The 15,256-nt window shown below is 43.5% G+C and overlaps 1 protein-coding gene across 3 annotated transcripts in view; it reads left to right on the top strand.

Annotated features, from left to right (window-relative positions):
- Positions 1-15,256, top strand: part of arhgef18b (rho/rac guanine nucleotide exchange factor (GEF) 18b) — an 82,692-nt gene that overhangs the window by 58,255 nt on the left and 9,181 nt on the right. For all 3 annotated transcript variants that reach the window (XM_080732714.1, XM_080732713.1, XM_080732712.1), the window contains one exon: positions 2,759-2,908. In XM_080732714.1, coding sequence (XP_080588840.1) covers positions 2,759-2,908 — 150 coding nt within the window. The remainder of the gene's footprint in view (positions 1-2,758; positions 2,909-15,256) is intronic.

Here is a 15,256-nt window from a genome sequence, read left to right as displayed (position 1 = left end):
GCACATAACCAAGCGTAAAATCAGTCATTACGATGCCATCAAGGCCTGTCAAACTACATTTTAGACGACTAAATCAACTGTAGATTTAGTCGCCTTAAAATCTTATAATATGATTTAATTAGACTAAAACTAAACCTTTTCAGGTGACTAAAATTATGAATTATTTTATTTAAAAGACTATGACTAAAACTAAATCAAAATTTGCTGTCAAAAACAACACTGGCTCCACAGCAGGGGAAACCACACACATCTAGGCCTGTCACAATTATTACATAATCGTCTAATAGTTGCGGTAGTGGCAATTATTTTTGCCTAATCGTCATAATCATTTCCATGTTGAAAAATTTTCGTATAGTTTCAAACAGTTTCAAAAAGTATTGCAAATAGCAGATCTACAAGCTCACAACCGTGTTGTGAGCTTGTAGGTCGGCTATTTCCACCATAAATGTCTAAAGAATAAAGTACTAAATAAATAGATAGATAGATAGATACCTTTATTATCCCAAGGGGGAAATTCAGTTGTCCAGTAGTAGCACAGCAGTATACAGTTATTTACAAAGTTACGACGTTAGAGACGTAAGAAAAGATAGATAAGAGGGAAAAAAACAAAACAAAGACAAGAGCAGTACAGTACCAATAAAGAGAAGGTGCATCAATAGAGGGGGCGAATAATATATAAGTATATATACATAAAGTGTCTTGCAAAAGAGACCATAGCAGTCAATGCTAGTTAGTGCAAACAAGTATCTCACTGTCATTGTTAAACAAAGCAAAAATACTCAGAAACTACCAACACAACCTAATAGTGCAATGTCAAAAATCAGTGCGAAAAAAGAAGAAACTAGGAAGCGTGTCACCGCAAGACGCACATGAGCACTCTTCCTGGAAGGTCCTTAGAGGTCAAAGTCAATACAGCAATAGTTCCTTAGAGGTCAAAGTCAATACAGCAATGGTTCCGTCAGTCTAAGTTAGGAAGGGAGACCTTTTCAAGCGTCCGTTATGTGTCTCGTTGTACAGCTTAACACATGGGCTGCTAAGGTTTATAACATGTATAGCTGTTGCTGCTGGCACCATTGACTTACGCTTTGTTTTGACGTGCCTCGCAAGCTTCGTGCGTGTGCACGTGCGTGTCCAGAGAAGATTGAGGAGGATAATCCATTTGTTTACAAACGCTCGCGAAACTAAAATCCAAAAATCGCGGTAAAATCGCGGTAAAGTGTCGCCGTGAAAACAATCAGCTCTCTGCTTCCATGGGGCTGTTTTCATGTCATTCTTAGATAAAGCCGTTCTTATGTTTCAAAGTAGAATCTAAAGCAATGTTAAGTCCTTCCGTGATGTCTTGCCCAGAGGGGCTGCCTGCACTGACTGGGTGACGTAATGGACTCAGGTCATTCAAAGGGCAGCTGCAGGCTCAAAAAGTTAACTGTTTGTTGCCACGTCTGTGAACGAGATAACTTCCTGTGGCAGGGGGACACCTAGTGGCCATAACTCGTCCCTGAACGAGTTTGGCTCCCCAAGTGTTAAGGGCAGCCGGTACAAAAGATTTTCCTAATCTCTCACATCTCCGTCCTGGGTAGGTAAAGCGGTCGTTTCCTCTCTTACTCCAGTAACAGGTGATCTCTAGATGGAGGGGGTGTGAGGAGTATAGCAAAGTAGGAATATGCCAGTCATTCCTTTGTATATTTAGGTTATTTGTCATATCTGCCCTGTGCGACTTCAAAGACAAACAGAAATGTAATTTTTATTCATATGCTCCAGTGTTCAACGACGAAAACACAATTATAACTTTAATCGCAATTATTCGTGTGACAATTAATCGTCACATAAAATGTCATATTCAACAGCCCTACACACATCTCATACTTTGAGATCATGTGTGAGTTTGTTGGGGAGAAGATGCACAAAGCGGCTGTGCGTGTCGTGTGTGACGTGAGAGCAAAATGTCCTCCGTTTAAATGTGGTCGATAGACACTTGTTCTCAACGTGGGTCATTGGGGGGGACACGCTGCGAGCTTGTAATCTGCTATTTTTGAGCGGTGCTCCTGGAACAGGAGCTATAGCTCCAACATCTGGCTTTGTCCGGTCAATAACCAAGAGGAAAACATGTTAAAAAATGTCCGGCCTTAAGTAAACTGAAGCACGGCTACATCCGGCCTTGATATGGCCTACATCCTGGCACAAACGCCTCAAAGTTTTTCGTCCGGTCAAAAAGACGCTTGATGAAATGAACTCAGCACCGCTCTTCTCTTCTGTGGTCCATGGCACAAAATATTTTCAGATGGCCGTCCATGGCCAAATACAGTACAATTTGGGGTTGCTAGCCATGAAAAGGTAGAATCGCGAGGCGCTGTGTGCTTGTAGATCGGCTGTTTTCACTGGTTTTGTGCGACAGTCTTGTATGATGAAGCAGGGCTTTGCTTTACCAAAAGACATACACATTTGAAACTTGGAGATACGAGGTTTCTGCCCGACAGTGACGATATTTTAGTGATTATGTTGCGAGGAAAACGTTGAGATAATAGCCATTTTGGTTAGAACTGACTGAAAATAACTTTGTGCTTCAAGTTTAAAATGATACTAAATGTTTTTTCAAGTGTCAAGTTAAGTTTTTTCAAATTAATTCCAAATATTATCAAATGAACTCGCGGTACCCCTGGACTGCCGTCACGGCACCCCAGGGTGCCCCGTCACCCACTTTGAAAACCCCTGTGATAGATGATAGGGCATCAGTAAAGCTGACTGCTTACCTGTCACACAGGAACGGCTGGCAGAGGAGAGGGCGGAGCTGGAGAGGCAGAGGGAGACGTACCAGCAGGACCTGGAGAGACTCAGGGAGTCCACCAGAGCTGTGGAGAGAGAGAAGGAACGCCTGGAACACCAGAAGAAGATCAAGAGGAAGACCATCGAGGTGGGGGTCTATTAGTCAGGGTGTCTGCTGGTTCCAAAATGGTCTTAAAATGTTTCAAATGTCTCAAAAGTCTTAAAGAGGTGGTGCCATGATCCCCCCCCCCCCCCCCCCCCCCCTCTAAAACATGATTATCAGGTATTATGATTATACTAGGAGGAAGACTTTTTCCAAAAAAGTATATAGAAAGACTTAAAATTGGGTTTTTATGTGGCCACACCCCCAGTTCATTACGTATGCATGGATGTCATGGTAAGTGGTGACCCAGCTGAAGTTAGCCACACCCCACAGTGTTGGGTGAATGGTAATTAGGGGAGGAGTTGATTCTGTGATGTAATAAGTATGTGTGTTTTTTAACTGACACTTTTGACCACAAGGTGGCAGCCTCCAAGAGAAAACAAACAAATACCAAGAGAACACATAATTGCTCATAAAAACCACACCAGGTGGTCTAATGAAGTACTTTCAACCTCCTAGACACATGAAAAACTGAAAAAGTACAAAACTATGGCACCACCTCTAAATCCTGTACAAATCTTAAATTCCTCCGCAGAGGTCTCTAAAAAGCAGTTTTCTTGAGCCACTGAATTCCTATTTTGAAATCCACCCTATAATAATACTAAGACTCTTATCTGCTCATTTTCCATTCATGTTCACTCGCCACCTGAGCATGGGTCCTGCAACTTTGACTTCCGCCTGGTACCGTTGAATAAATCTTGCCTGTAAATCTCGAGAAGAAAGCCTACGGTTCCAAAATGACGCAAGGATAAAGGAACCGGTCTTCTTGGGGTGTTGTCTTCCTTTGACTTCACCAGTCTCCAGTGTCACGGAACTCCCAAGTTCCGTGAGACTGGTGAAGACCAATTGGTCCCAAGTTTGGAAATGGTGATACCAAATAATGCTGCCCCTCTAGTCTGCGTGACGTAAGACCAGCTTCCACTTGTCTTATAGCACAGGCCTTATCGAGAGGGACAACCGTGGCATCTTTCCATGGGGGCAGTGTTGCTGCTTGGAGCATACTCAAACTCAACAAAGTAGCAGGACATGCCCAGGTGCCAGTCACACACCTGTGACGAGGTGCATGCTGGCAGGTTGCTCAAAACTAGAGCCATTACCAACGGATGCATATTGTGGGATTTTACAAATCCTTTGAGGGCACTACCCATACGTTTAGCTGTGTTGCCTTACAGGTTATACCTTGTTATAAAGGTGACAAATGAACGATAAAACATATATAAAATTATTATTATTATTGAAGGGGGGAAGAAACAACGTTATATTTCCGAACATTTTGTGAGCAGAGCATACATTGCCTTGGTGAAGCAATTTTCCCAAAGTCAATTTGGTTCTAATCCTACACACACCAACTGAAGAACAGTTGTAGTGACCAGTAAGACTCCCTAAATCGGGAGATAAGCGACCGGCAGGTCGCATGTAAAAATCGGCCTGATGGTGATGCTAAATGGGACAGATCCTTGTTGATGACATGACTGTAAACATACTGTGTAGCGATTTGCGTGATTTGAGGGCAAAATCTGTAGGAGTAGTGTCCAAAAATGTGTTTTAAAAAATCGGCCTGAAGGTGGTGCTAAATGGGACAGATGCATGTTGATGACATGAGTGTAGAGCAAGTGTGTACCGATGTATGTGATTTTAGGGCAAAATCTGTAGGAGCAGTGTCCAAAAATGTGTTTGAAAAAATCGGCCTGATGGTGGCGCTATATGGGACAGATCCATGTTGATGAGATGAGTGTAGACATACTGTGTACCGATTTGCGTGATTTTAGGGCAAAAATTGTAGGAGCAGTGTCCAAAAATGTGTTTTGCAAGAATCGGCCTCATGGTGGCGCTAGAAGAGGGCCATGTGAGAATTGATGGCAGGCAAGGAGTGTATGTGCAAAATTTGGCATGGATCGGGGCAACGGTTGCGGAGATATGAGCAGGGCAAAAGTGTGACGTGTGACTGACAGACGGACAGCTGGTCGAGGTTTTGATAGTAACTGCGACCTGACGGTCGCAAACAAACAAGATGGTGGTGAATAGGTTGTTGGCAACCCCCACCACCATGCTATCTCTCTCTCTCTCTCTCTCTCTCTCTCTCTCTCTCTCTATCTCTCTATTCTTGCCCTCTTATTTCTTTGCCTCCCTGCATCTCACCTTCCGTGGTGCCTTCCTTCATTCCATCCCCTGGGCATGAATACTGTATCCACCCTACCTCGTTTCAACTCCCACAACCTGTTTATAGATGGGTGGACTGACACACACACACACACACACACACACACACACACACACACACACACACACACACACACACACACATCCTGAACACAATTCAAACACTGGAAACCACCTACACTGTATGCAGAGAACAGTCTTTCCCTTTACCTCTTTCTCGCCTTTCCTCCCTCTCTTTCTCTTCTTACCTCCATCTCTGTCTCTCTCTCTCTTTACGCAGCAACAATGCGGGGCATTGTTTTTGAGTTTCATGGGAGAGGAGCCTTAAAAAAAACACACAGATCCTCTGACTGTAATTTCATGCTTGGTGTTAATAGACCTTTAGAGTAGCAACAGTTAAGTTACCCAATATCAGCCTCTTTAACGGCGCTCTCACTGGTAATGTAAGGAGAGGGAAGGGGAATTCTGTTGCCATGAAGTTTCACCCATCTGATGTGGCATTTATGTATGCACGAATCACGGTGCGCTGATGCAGACGTGCACGCACGCGCATGCACACACACACACACACACACACACACACACACACACACACACACACACACACACACACACAGATATATACAGATGTGTTTATGCTTATAGCAGGGGCCTTCAACGTTTTCAGGCCAAGGACCCCTTAGTTGAGAGAGAGATGAAGCAGGGACCCCCACAACCTTTTCAGTGTATTTTCGATTCATGTCAATTTGAGTTTTCAGATATTTAACCACTTGAGCCGTCATTACCTAATAAACTTGACCTTTTACTCTGTACTTAGTCTTCTGTTTTTCCCCATACACCAAACATCTTGCGCAAAAATAGCCGATCTACAAGCTCACAACGCCTCGCAGCGTTGTGGGCTTGTAGATCTGCTATTTTTGGCTACAGTTCTCAGAATACGGACACTAGGGTTCACGTTGTTAATATTAAAAGGATTGGACGATTTGGAGGACCCCCTGTAGTAACTCTGAGGACCCCTTAGGGGTCCCGGACCCCCTGTTGAAGACCCCTGGCTTATAGGCCAGTCTGACTGGCGTTGTCTCCATGTTTGACTGATGTCCTCCCTAGCTCTGCGCCGTCTGCCAGAGCTACTGTAACTGGCTGACAGGCGCCTGTCCGTCCGCTATATCTCTTATTGGACAGCGTCTCCTCCCTCTTTGGCGCAGGGAGGCTGACTGAATGACTGAGAGATGACACAATGTAAGCCATTCAAGTCCAGACCTGCTCACAAGCCTGTGTTTGTTTGAGCAAAGAAAGCAACGCATTCCACTTTATGCGTTCATGTTTATTTGCAGTATTTTCAAGTTGAAACGCTCGTCGAGCCCTACCGATATGCCCGGTGTCGTCTGTCCGTCTAGCGTCTACCAGCGTGGCTGTGTTTCAAGACCTTTTTGATGATACGCCTCAAGTCACTTGCAGTCTTGACTAAGCATAACACACACACACACACACACACAAACAAACATCTGACATGAATTAGGTCCCCTATCCTGCCCTCATCATCTCATTAGCGCAACAGGCAGGCCTTTCATTCTGCCCAGGAGTTGTGCCTACAACCGTTCTTCTACGGGGGCTCCTGGAAAACCACAACCTTGGGCCTTCTGGAAGTGTGCTGTATTCATTGGTTTGAATTTAGCTAAAATTATTGCATGGACCCCAGGTAATCCCTGGGGGCAGCTTTCAGGTGAATCAGATTATAGTGTAGATTATGGTGTATTATGTTTCTGTGTGTCTTTGATTAGACCTGACTGGTCAAATCTTATCAACAACTCCATAGGAGGACCCCATGGTGTTTGTTAGGGTATGCTATAAAGTTTGTTTGGGGGGAATCTCGCTCTTTCGATGGGTTATTCTTTCGACTATGTGTGTCGGCAGGTTAGCTACCGTGTCACGGTTACTGAGGTTTAGGTTTGGGTTTGGGTTAGGTTTAGGCATAGAGGTTAACATTCACCCGCGTCGGCAGGTTAGCTTTTCACAAGGTTAACATTCACCCGTGTAAAGAATGTACCGTCGAAAAGATGCTCGGGCATGTGCCTTGCATGTGCATGCTTTTCATGCCTTCGCATATGCACACTTTCTGGTTTCGGGCACACATTCTTTTCTGCGAGCGTCATAACTAGTTTCTAAAACGCTGCCCTAGTGCCGCAACCGGGGGGGGACTTTTTCTTGGCTGTGGTTTCCACTGCAGCATGTTTGGAGACGACGGTCGACCCCCCCTTCTTCTCACCAACATCAAACGTGGTCTTTTTCATCAGCTGTGACCTCAGCATCTGCTCCAGGCTGCCTGATATCAACAGTCATTTTAATCACCACCGTCCTTAAGTTAAGGCTCATCAACCAACCCGCAGAGCTGTGATTTTAGACCCCCACCCATCATTAAAAACAGAAGAAGAAGGCTGTTATGTATTTGTGTGTGTGTGTGTGTGTGTGCACAAGATGTGGCAGTTGTCCCAACATGTTTTGACTTCAAAAGAACGTCTCTCTTTTAACGGCGCTATCTCTTAACTGATCACACTTGGGTAATGTTACCACGGCACCCGCAATGGGGAGTGGTGCTGTGTGTTTTCTGTTTTTTTTTTTTTTTTAAGACATGTAGGCCGGGTACACATTATAACTAGGGCTGGGATGCGATTAACATTTTTAATCTAATTAATTACAGGCTCTGTGGTTCATTAATCGCAATTAATCTCATTTTAATTGCACGTCGATATTTGACCTGAGAAACATTTTCTATCAAGTAAAACATTTTTTTTTGTACGAGTGAATCAACGAGTGAGTTTTTTAAATCTAAATTTCGCATCCACTGGGCCGAGCAAAGCACTCTGATCGGCTACTTCTCCCTTTGCGTTTGTTGTCTCTTCTTGCTTGGTGCATCGCTATGATCAGTATGCCCGAAACTGAAGGTTATGTGGTGCAAAAACTAAGAGTGATTAAAATGCGTAAATTTTTTTAATCGCATTAATCTTCTGTAATTAATTAATCGCAATTAATCAGTTAAAGTCCCAGCCTTAATTATTACGCATTATTTTATGCTTTAATATTAAAAAATATCAAATCTACAAGCTCACAGCCGGGCTGCGAGCTTGTAGATCTGGCATTTTTGAAAAAACTTGAAAATGTGTACAAGTCTTTGAATATTTTCACCCGAAGTGTCTTCTGAATCTTCTGAAAGTTTTTTTTTTGAGAAACGTATGTTTCTATTTCAGTGGTGCTTTTTCATGTGAAGGACCCCCAAAATGAGATGTATTTGGCCACAGACCCCCATCTCAAAATATGTAGTTCCAGGGACCCCTCGGAAGCAAAATTTGAGTTACAAATGTTCGTTCGCTCTAAAAAAAAAAATCACGACTTTTCAAAAATGGCAGATCTACAAGCTCACAGCGCGGCACCGAGTGCCGCGCTGTGAGCTTGTAGATCTGCTATTTTTCTCTAGTTAAAGCTAGCATTCGATAATCCCAGGCCTAAAAGGGTTAAAGCACTGTAACTGCTTGTGCCCACAGGGTAAGAGAATGGGTGGAGGAGAGAACTAGTTGCGAAAGTGTCAGCTACCCTCTTCAAGCTGGAATGTTCTCACAGTCACACAGACATAGCCCAGGTTTTTTTTTTATTGGCGCTCAGAGCGGGGAAAGACCTTGGCTGAAATTGCTCAATATAAGCCTGTGGATGCACGGTCATAAAGCACATGAGGAATCCAAGGTTAAGAGGTGGCATTTTGTTGGGGTTTTTTAAGGCCCGCAAAAACAGCCCGCCCAGCACGGCATGACTCGACACAACAGCAGATGACAAGAAAGAAAGCCCCGGAATAATTTGCATCCTTTTTAGGATCCGCTGGGGATTTTAGTCAAACCAGAGGTGACTTTGAAACCGTCCCTCCAGTGACAGGTGGAAGTCGATGTTTAATCCTTAACTCAGAACATGTTCCATTCTTTGTATATATCTTTTTAAAAAGCGTACATTTGTAACTCCAATATTTGCTTCTGGGTGGTCCCTGGAACAACATATTTTGAGATAAGGGGTCCGTGGCCAAATACATGTAATTCTGGAGGTCCTTCACTGACATGAAAAAGTTTGAGAACCACTGATTTAGAAGAAGGATTTAGACGACATTTATAGAATCGGGTCAAAAATATTCAAAGACTTGCACAAATAGCAGATCTAAAAGCTCACAGCGTGGCACTCTGTGCCACGCTGTGAGCTTGTATATCTGCTATTTTTTAATAGTTAAAGCGTAAAATAATGGTTAAAGTGATTCAAATATAAAGTGACACAGATTTGCATCAGTGGCGTCAGTTCAGAAAAAGCTAAGGTATGGCAACCTGATGCGCGTGCAAGACACCAGTCATGTTGTCATACCTTAGCAACAGGCATGATACATTTATTTTAAGAATACATTTTAATTTTTTTCCCCCGTTTCTATGGTTTCTTGGGCTGGATATGGCAGCCTGGAACGGTTGTTCAAGTGCAGCTAAACTTGGCATGTTAGTTGCGACCGAAGGTCGCATATACTCTGAAAAACCCCGTGTCGCTTGAGTGACCTTCCTTCCTTCCTTCCTTCCGTAACCTTCCTTCTGTAACCTTCCTTCTGTACGGGAGTGATGTCAGTGTGATGTCAGCGAGTTGTGACATCACTTCCTGTACGGGGCGGCTACACGAAATGTGGATAACACTATATATGGAGATAGTCCAGTCCATCATGTCATATGGGACTACCGTCATAGACAGTAGCCAAAAGAGAAGGATACACAAGACTAAGAAAGACAAAAAAAGGAGGAGGAGGATAAAGATACCAAAAGGAGAGAGAAGAAAGGGTGGATGAGGTACAATGTGTCTCAGAAAAGAAAATGTAACAAGGAGGTGGCAACGGGGCGGCTAGATAAAGTTATTAGGCCTGGATCCGACTTTAAGTCGACGCACAGGATTCCAGAAGTGTAGCGCTTATTTTTGCTCTTGTATCAAACTGGTACTCGAAACATTCTTAGAATTTAATATATATTTTCTAAAGTAAATATGGGGGCGGCTGTGAAAAAATCGCACCCGTGCGAAGTGAGCGGTGCAAACTAATTCCTGCGCGAATCAGTGTTGATAGGCATGCATGGCAATATTGTTTTTGTTGTGTATGATGTCAGTCTAGAGGTCTGCTCAGACTATATAAAGACTATAAGTCTTTATCGTCATTTCTCATCAGTTAGATGACCAAGCTACGGATTGTAACTTGTAAGAGTGTCGTAGTGTAATGATAAGTGACCTTATTTACCTCCAGAGAGGCCTCCAGAGAGGCGAGAAGAGGCCAGAAGATGAATATTTTAGTTTTTCAAAGTCTGTTCATTTGTATTTTAAACTTGTATTAGCTGCCTATCATTTATAACCTGTAAGATTTTCCACAGTCTGTCTAAAAGTGTGGTTATTTTATCGCTTATAAGTGATATTCATCTAATACAATTTTGAAATTCAAGGTTAGCACCTCTCAATAATTTTTTTATGACGTATTTTACGCGGCCTAAACGCGCTATGACGTATTTTACGCGGCCTAAACGCGTTATGACGTATTTTACGCGGCCTAAACGTGTTCTAAATCAGGGTTAACCAATCGGGTGCCTCTGTGACTATGACATCATGGACAGATCAACAGAATCGAAGTGTTTCATTGGTCTAGCAAACTCAAGTCATCATCATTTGTGACATCATAGTTTTGGTAAAAAAGCGGTCTATAGGAGCGGTTAGCACCGCTCAAAAAAGAGAAGAATAAAAAAGTAAAAAAGGAGGAGGAGGATAAAGATACCAAAAGGAGAGAGAAGAAAGGGTGGATGAGGTACAATGTGCGGTATCCTCCTTGTCAAGCTCGACTTTGAGCATTTGCACCTACAGTATACATGGAGAAATGGAGCGAACCTGTTTGGCCTAAACATGGAGATGTGGTACAGAATTACTCATATATGGGCATAAAAAGTATGTCATGTGACATCACTTCCTGTACAGACAGTCAGACAGACAGTCATTGACTCCGGCCTAACAATGGCTACTGTCTATGACGGTAGTCCCATATGACATGATGGACTGGACTATCTCCATATATAGTGTTCTCCACATCTCCATGTTTAGGCCCTATCGCTCACACCCTAGGTGGGGTTGGCGATAGGGCCTTTCTGTGTGGAGTTTGCATGTTCTCCCCGTGTCTCCTAGGGTTGATACCCTCACAAAAACATGAACAAACTCCCCCCAGAATGACAACAACTAGAATCGTCAGAGAAATGCTGTGGTTGGCCAGATAGTCAAGAATTGGCGCGACCTCACCCTTTAGGGTGAGGTCGCATGTCACCCTGAGGTCGCATTCCACCCTCAGGTGTCTTACTAGTAAACGTGCCACAATTAACAATAATGCATTGCACCTGTGCAGCTGACCTGCGGAACCTAGGAATATACCATTTTGTCAAGATGGAGAGAATACAAGTGTGGAGAATATAATTATAATACCTTGTTAAAGTGACCATGTTGTGAAATTTTGCATTTGTAGTTATTTTACTGTAATTTAACAATATAATAACCAGAACAGAGAGACAAAGAGACGTTCATGGATTTATATTTAAAAGTAACTTTTATTTCCCCCCCTGAACTCAGGGTATGGCAGCTGCATACCCCTGCCATACCCAATTGACGCCCCTGATTTGCATTCAGGTATATATGGGTTAATCCTTAACTCTTCCCCAGAACATCTTCCATTGAGGTTTTCTTACCCAAGGCACTTAACCTCCGGTTGCTTCAGCGGAGCTCCTGTGTGGTTAAACGGTAGGAAGGAAGGGAGACTGAGGCTTTGTTTGTCTGTTCCCTGGTGAGAGGCCAGTGTGTGAAACTGTATGGACACACAGCTGGGCGTTGCTGAGAAAGAGTTTGTCTGCTTAGAGAAAATGCCCTGTATTAATAGAACAAACATCACAAGATCACTCCTGCAATGTTGATGATGTGTATTGTCTACTTCTCACATGGAGATCTCTCCTCTTTTTAGCGTAACTTGCAAATGGTTGTAGCTTATATGTTCCTTCTTCATTTACAAATTTTCACTTTGTGCTTCTTGTGGTCGTTGAGAAGAAGTAGTGCTCATACTCCATTGATAGCGAAGCGTGTGTGTGTGTGTGTGTGTGTGTGTGTGTGTGTGTGTGTGTGTGCGTGTGCGTGTGCGCGCGCGTAAATAGTGCATGCTTGTAGATCTGCTTGTTCATCTGCTTCAGTTGCCATTCCACCAGGAAGTGACAGATTGAGTTAAGAGAGCCAGGTTGAATATGTCGCACGGAGGATGTAAGCAAGTCGTGCGACTCATTCCTCCTCCTCGTCGTTTAAATGAAATGTGCTGCCTGCGGGGTGCAAAACACCCAGCAGCAGTTCACGTAATTCAAACTCTGACCGGCGATCTCCCCCATGGAGATCACCTATCCCCTGGATAGCCATCTGAGAAGGCGCCTGTGTCCTGTGTCCATTTCCCCACAAAGCTGCACAAACAGAAGAGAGTTAAGTGCGTGTGCCTTGTTTTCATAGTGTTCCGGGACAAGCGTGTCGTGGCCTTGCATGTTAATATTAACATTTTAGCACGTCTTTGAGACGCGAGTCAGACTGGGGGGTGGGGTTGATGAATACCCACTCACACAGTGGGTTTCAGTTGTTTGGTAACTGCCGTCTTTTTAAAGTACACTGCCCTGAGCAGTAAAGGAGACGGCAGTTAGGGCTGTCACAATTATTACATAATCGTCTAATCGCGATTATTTGACATAATCGCGATTATTTTTCATAATCGTCATAATCGTTTCCATGTTGAAAAATTTTCATAATATTTAAATAAAAGGTCAAAAATAGTGGAAATAGCAGATCTACAAGCTCACAACGCGTCGCATCGCGACACGTGAGCTTGTAGATCGGCTATTTCCACTATCAATGTTCTTTTTTAAGTATAAAGTTGTCAAATATGTCAGTAATTATGTGTCATATCTACCATGTGCAACTTAAAAGCAGAAATGTAATTGTCAACGACAAAAACACAATTAAATCGTTAATCGCAATTATTTGAATGACAAATAATCGTCATGTAAAATGTCATAATCGTGACAGCCCTAACGGCAGTGTGAGATTGGACGGAGGGTAGAGGTTCTAACATATAACAATATGACATGCCATGTTTATTTTATATTATCTATACCAATGGTTCTCAACCTTTTCAGGCCGCGACCCCCAAAATAATCATATTTTAACTGGGGACCCCCCCCCCCCTCCCCACCACCCTGATGGGCACTAAGAGTTGAGGCATTACATTTTCTATAACACGGTTCTATTGTGAAAATAGCATATCTACATGCTCACAACGCCTCGTGTTACGAGGCGTTATGAGCATGTAGATCTGCTATTTTCCCAATTTCTGCCTCTGATATTTGACAATTTGGCCAATGTTTAATTTGTCATTTTAGAGGTATTAAAAAGTCCTTAAATTGTCACTTTGGAAATGTGCATATACTCTCTGTGCACTTAAACTCTATGTCGGTTTGTTTACTGTTGAGTGAAAAAACAATGTTGCACGTTAAGTTAATTATCTGAGGACCTCCCAAAATAATTTGGGGGTCCCGACCCACAGGTTAAGAACCACTGATCTATACAACAAAATTAAAGGTCATTAAAGGTGTTAGATTGGCATTGCAGACAACCAGCACATTGACAACCAAGGGTTCCCCAGACCCCAGGTTGACTTATGATGTTGTCTGACTGTGTTCCTGTTTCCTGCGTGAGAGAAACCCTCCGAGCAGTTCTTAACCCTTGACACCCATAGCATATAAACACACGTAGACCCTGGTGGTGGTGAATCACTTCAACTTCATATACACACACTTACATCCTGGCCTGATGAATCATTTCCTGTGAACCTGAACACAGAACTTGTATCCCGAGGGAAGCCATTCTCCCCACACTTTCTGTACGTGTTGTTACAATATGTCTAGCTCGAGGCTAACCGTTACTACATGACTACATGCTATGACTACAAGTCATACCTTGGTCACTGCGAGTGTACACATTGTGTGTTCCTGCTTCCTAGTCACAGCATAGCAAATACTCAAATGAACAACCTTCAGCCGGTGTTGGAAGTGGGGAAATCTCTTTTCGAACGACCGTCATTTCAACAAAGAAGCGTCGGGAAGGTTAGCGACTCACCCCACGGAGGTTAGGTTTAGGGTAAGGGTTAGAGTTGGGTGTCGAAAAGATGACACGTAACAACGAAACGCTCCCGTTGGAAGTCACATAGCTTATGGAAGCAAATGGACCATTTGTGTGTGATATTGTCTGTTTTAGGCCACCTTTTTATGTGTGAATGTAAGTTCTTTTGATGTGCAGACTGTATTGTTATATTGTCGCCTACTTGGGCTATTTCGTTTTAACTCCCTGCAAGCTGGTATAAAAGGACTTCATTTCTAGTTTTCATACTGATAAATCACATACTGTAAACTGTCTGTATGCCCTTTGAGCTCGATACAGTATTTACAGTAGGCGTAGGCCTGCTTGCTGATCTAAAATGAGTGCTGCGGAGAGGATCATTCAATAAGACATTGTCATGTTGAGATTTCCCCCCAAAAATAACCACTCCGCAGTCAAGCACTCCATTAAGGTTTCACAGCCAGCGTCCTTTCCCATGGCATCTATTGTGCAGCAGGCAACACACTGTGGACGCTAAGCTGTTTGTATACGCTGATACAGGCGTATCCAGGCAGTTTGGACCATGAGAGGAACCTTAGCTGTATAATTAGCCAACCCCAAGCTTGTCATTAATGGAGGCCCACTGGAAGGCAGCCAGTGCTAATTGTTTATGTGCTGTCAGTCAAGGCGCTTTGTTGCTCCCTGGCTTCCGCACAGTTACTGCCCTGGAAACCTGCTGTTTATGCTGCTTAATGCCGCGCACCTCACGCTGGGAACAATGGAACATCTGTGTGCCAAGATTAGTGACTATTGGAGGAGAGAGAGAGGGGAAAAAGAAATGAGGGGATGTGAGTGAGGAACTGGAGAGGTTTCCCAACACGGGGGCCCCTTCTCTGCCCTAGGCTACACTGTTGTGCCTCGGCAACAGCCGAGGGAAGCCCCGATCTACCGTATAGACCAGTGGTTCTCAAC

Source organism: Nannobrachium achirus (assembly GCF_963921795.1).
Source record: "Nannobrachium achirus genome assembly, chromosome: 1".
Classification (NCBI taxonomy): Eukaryota; Metazoa; Chordata; class Actinopteri; order Myctophiformes; family Myctophidae; genus Nannobrachium; species Nannobrachium achirus.
This window is presented reverse-complemented; position numbering and strand designations above follow the sequence as displayed.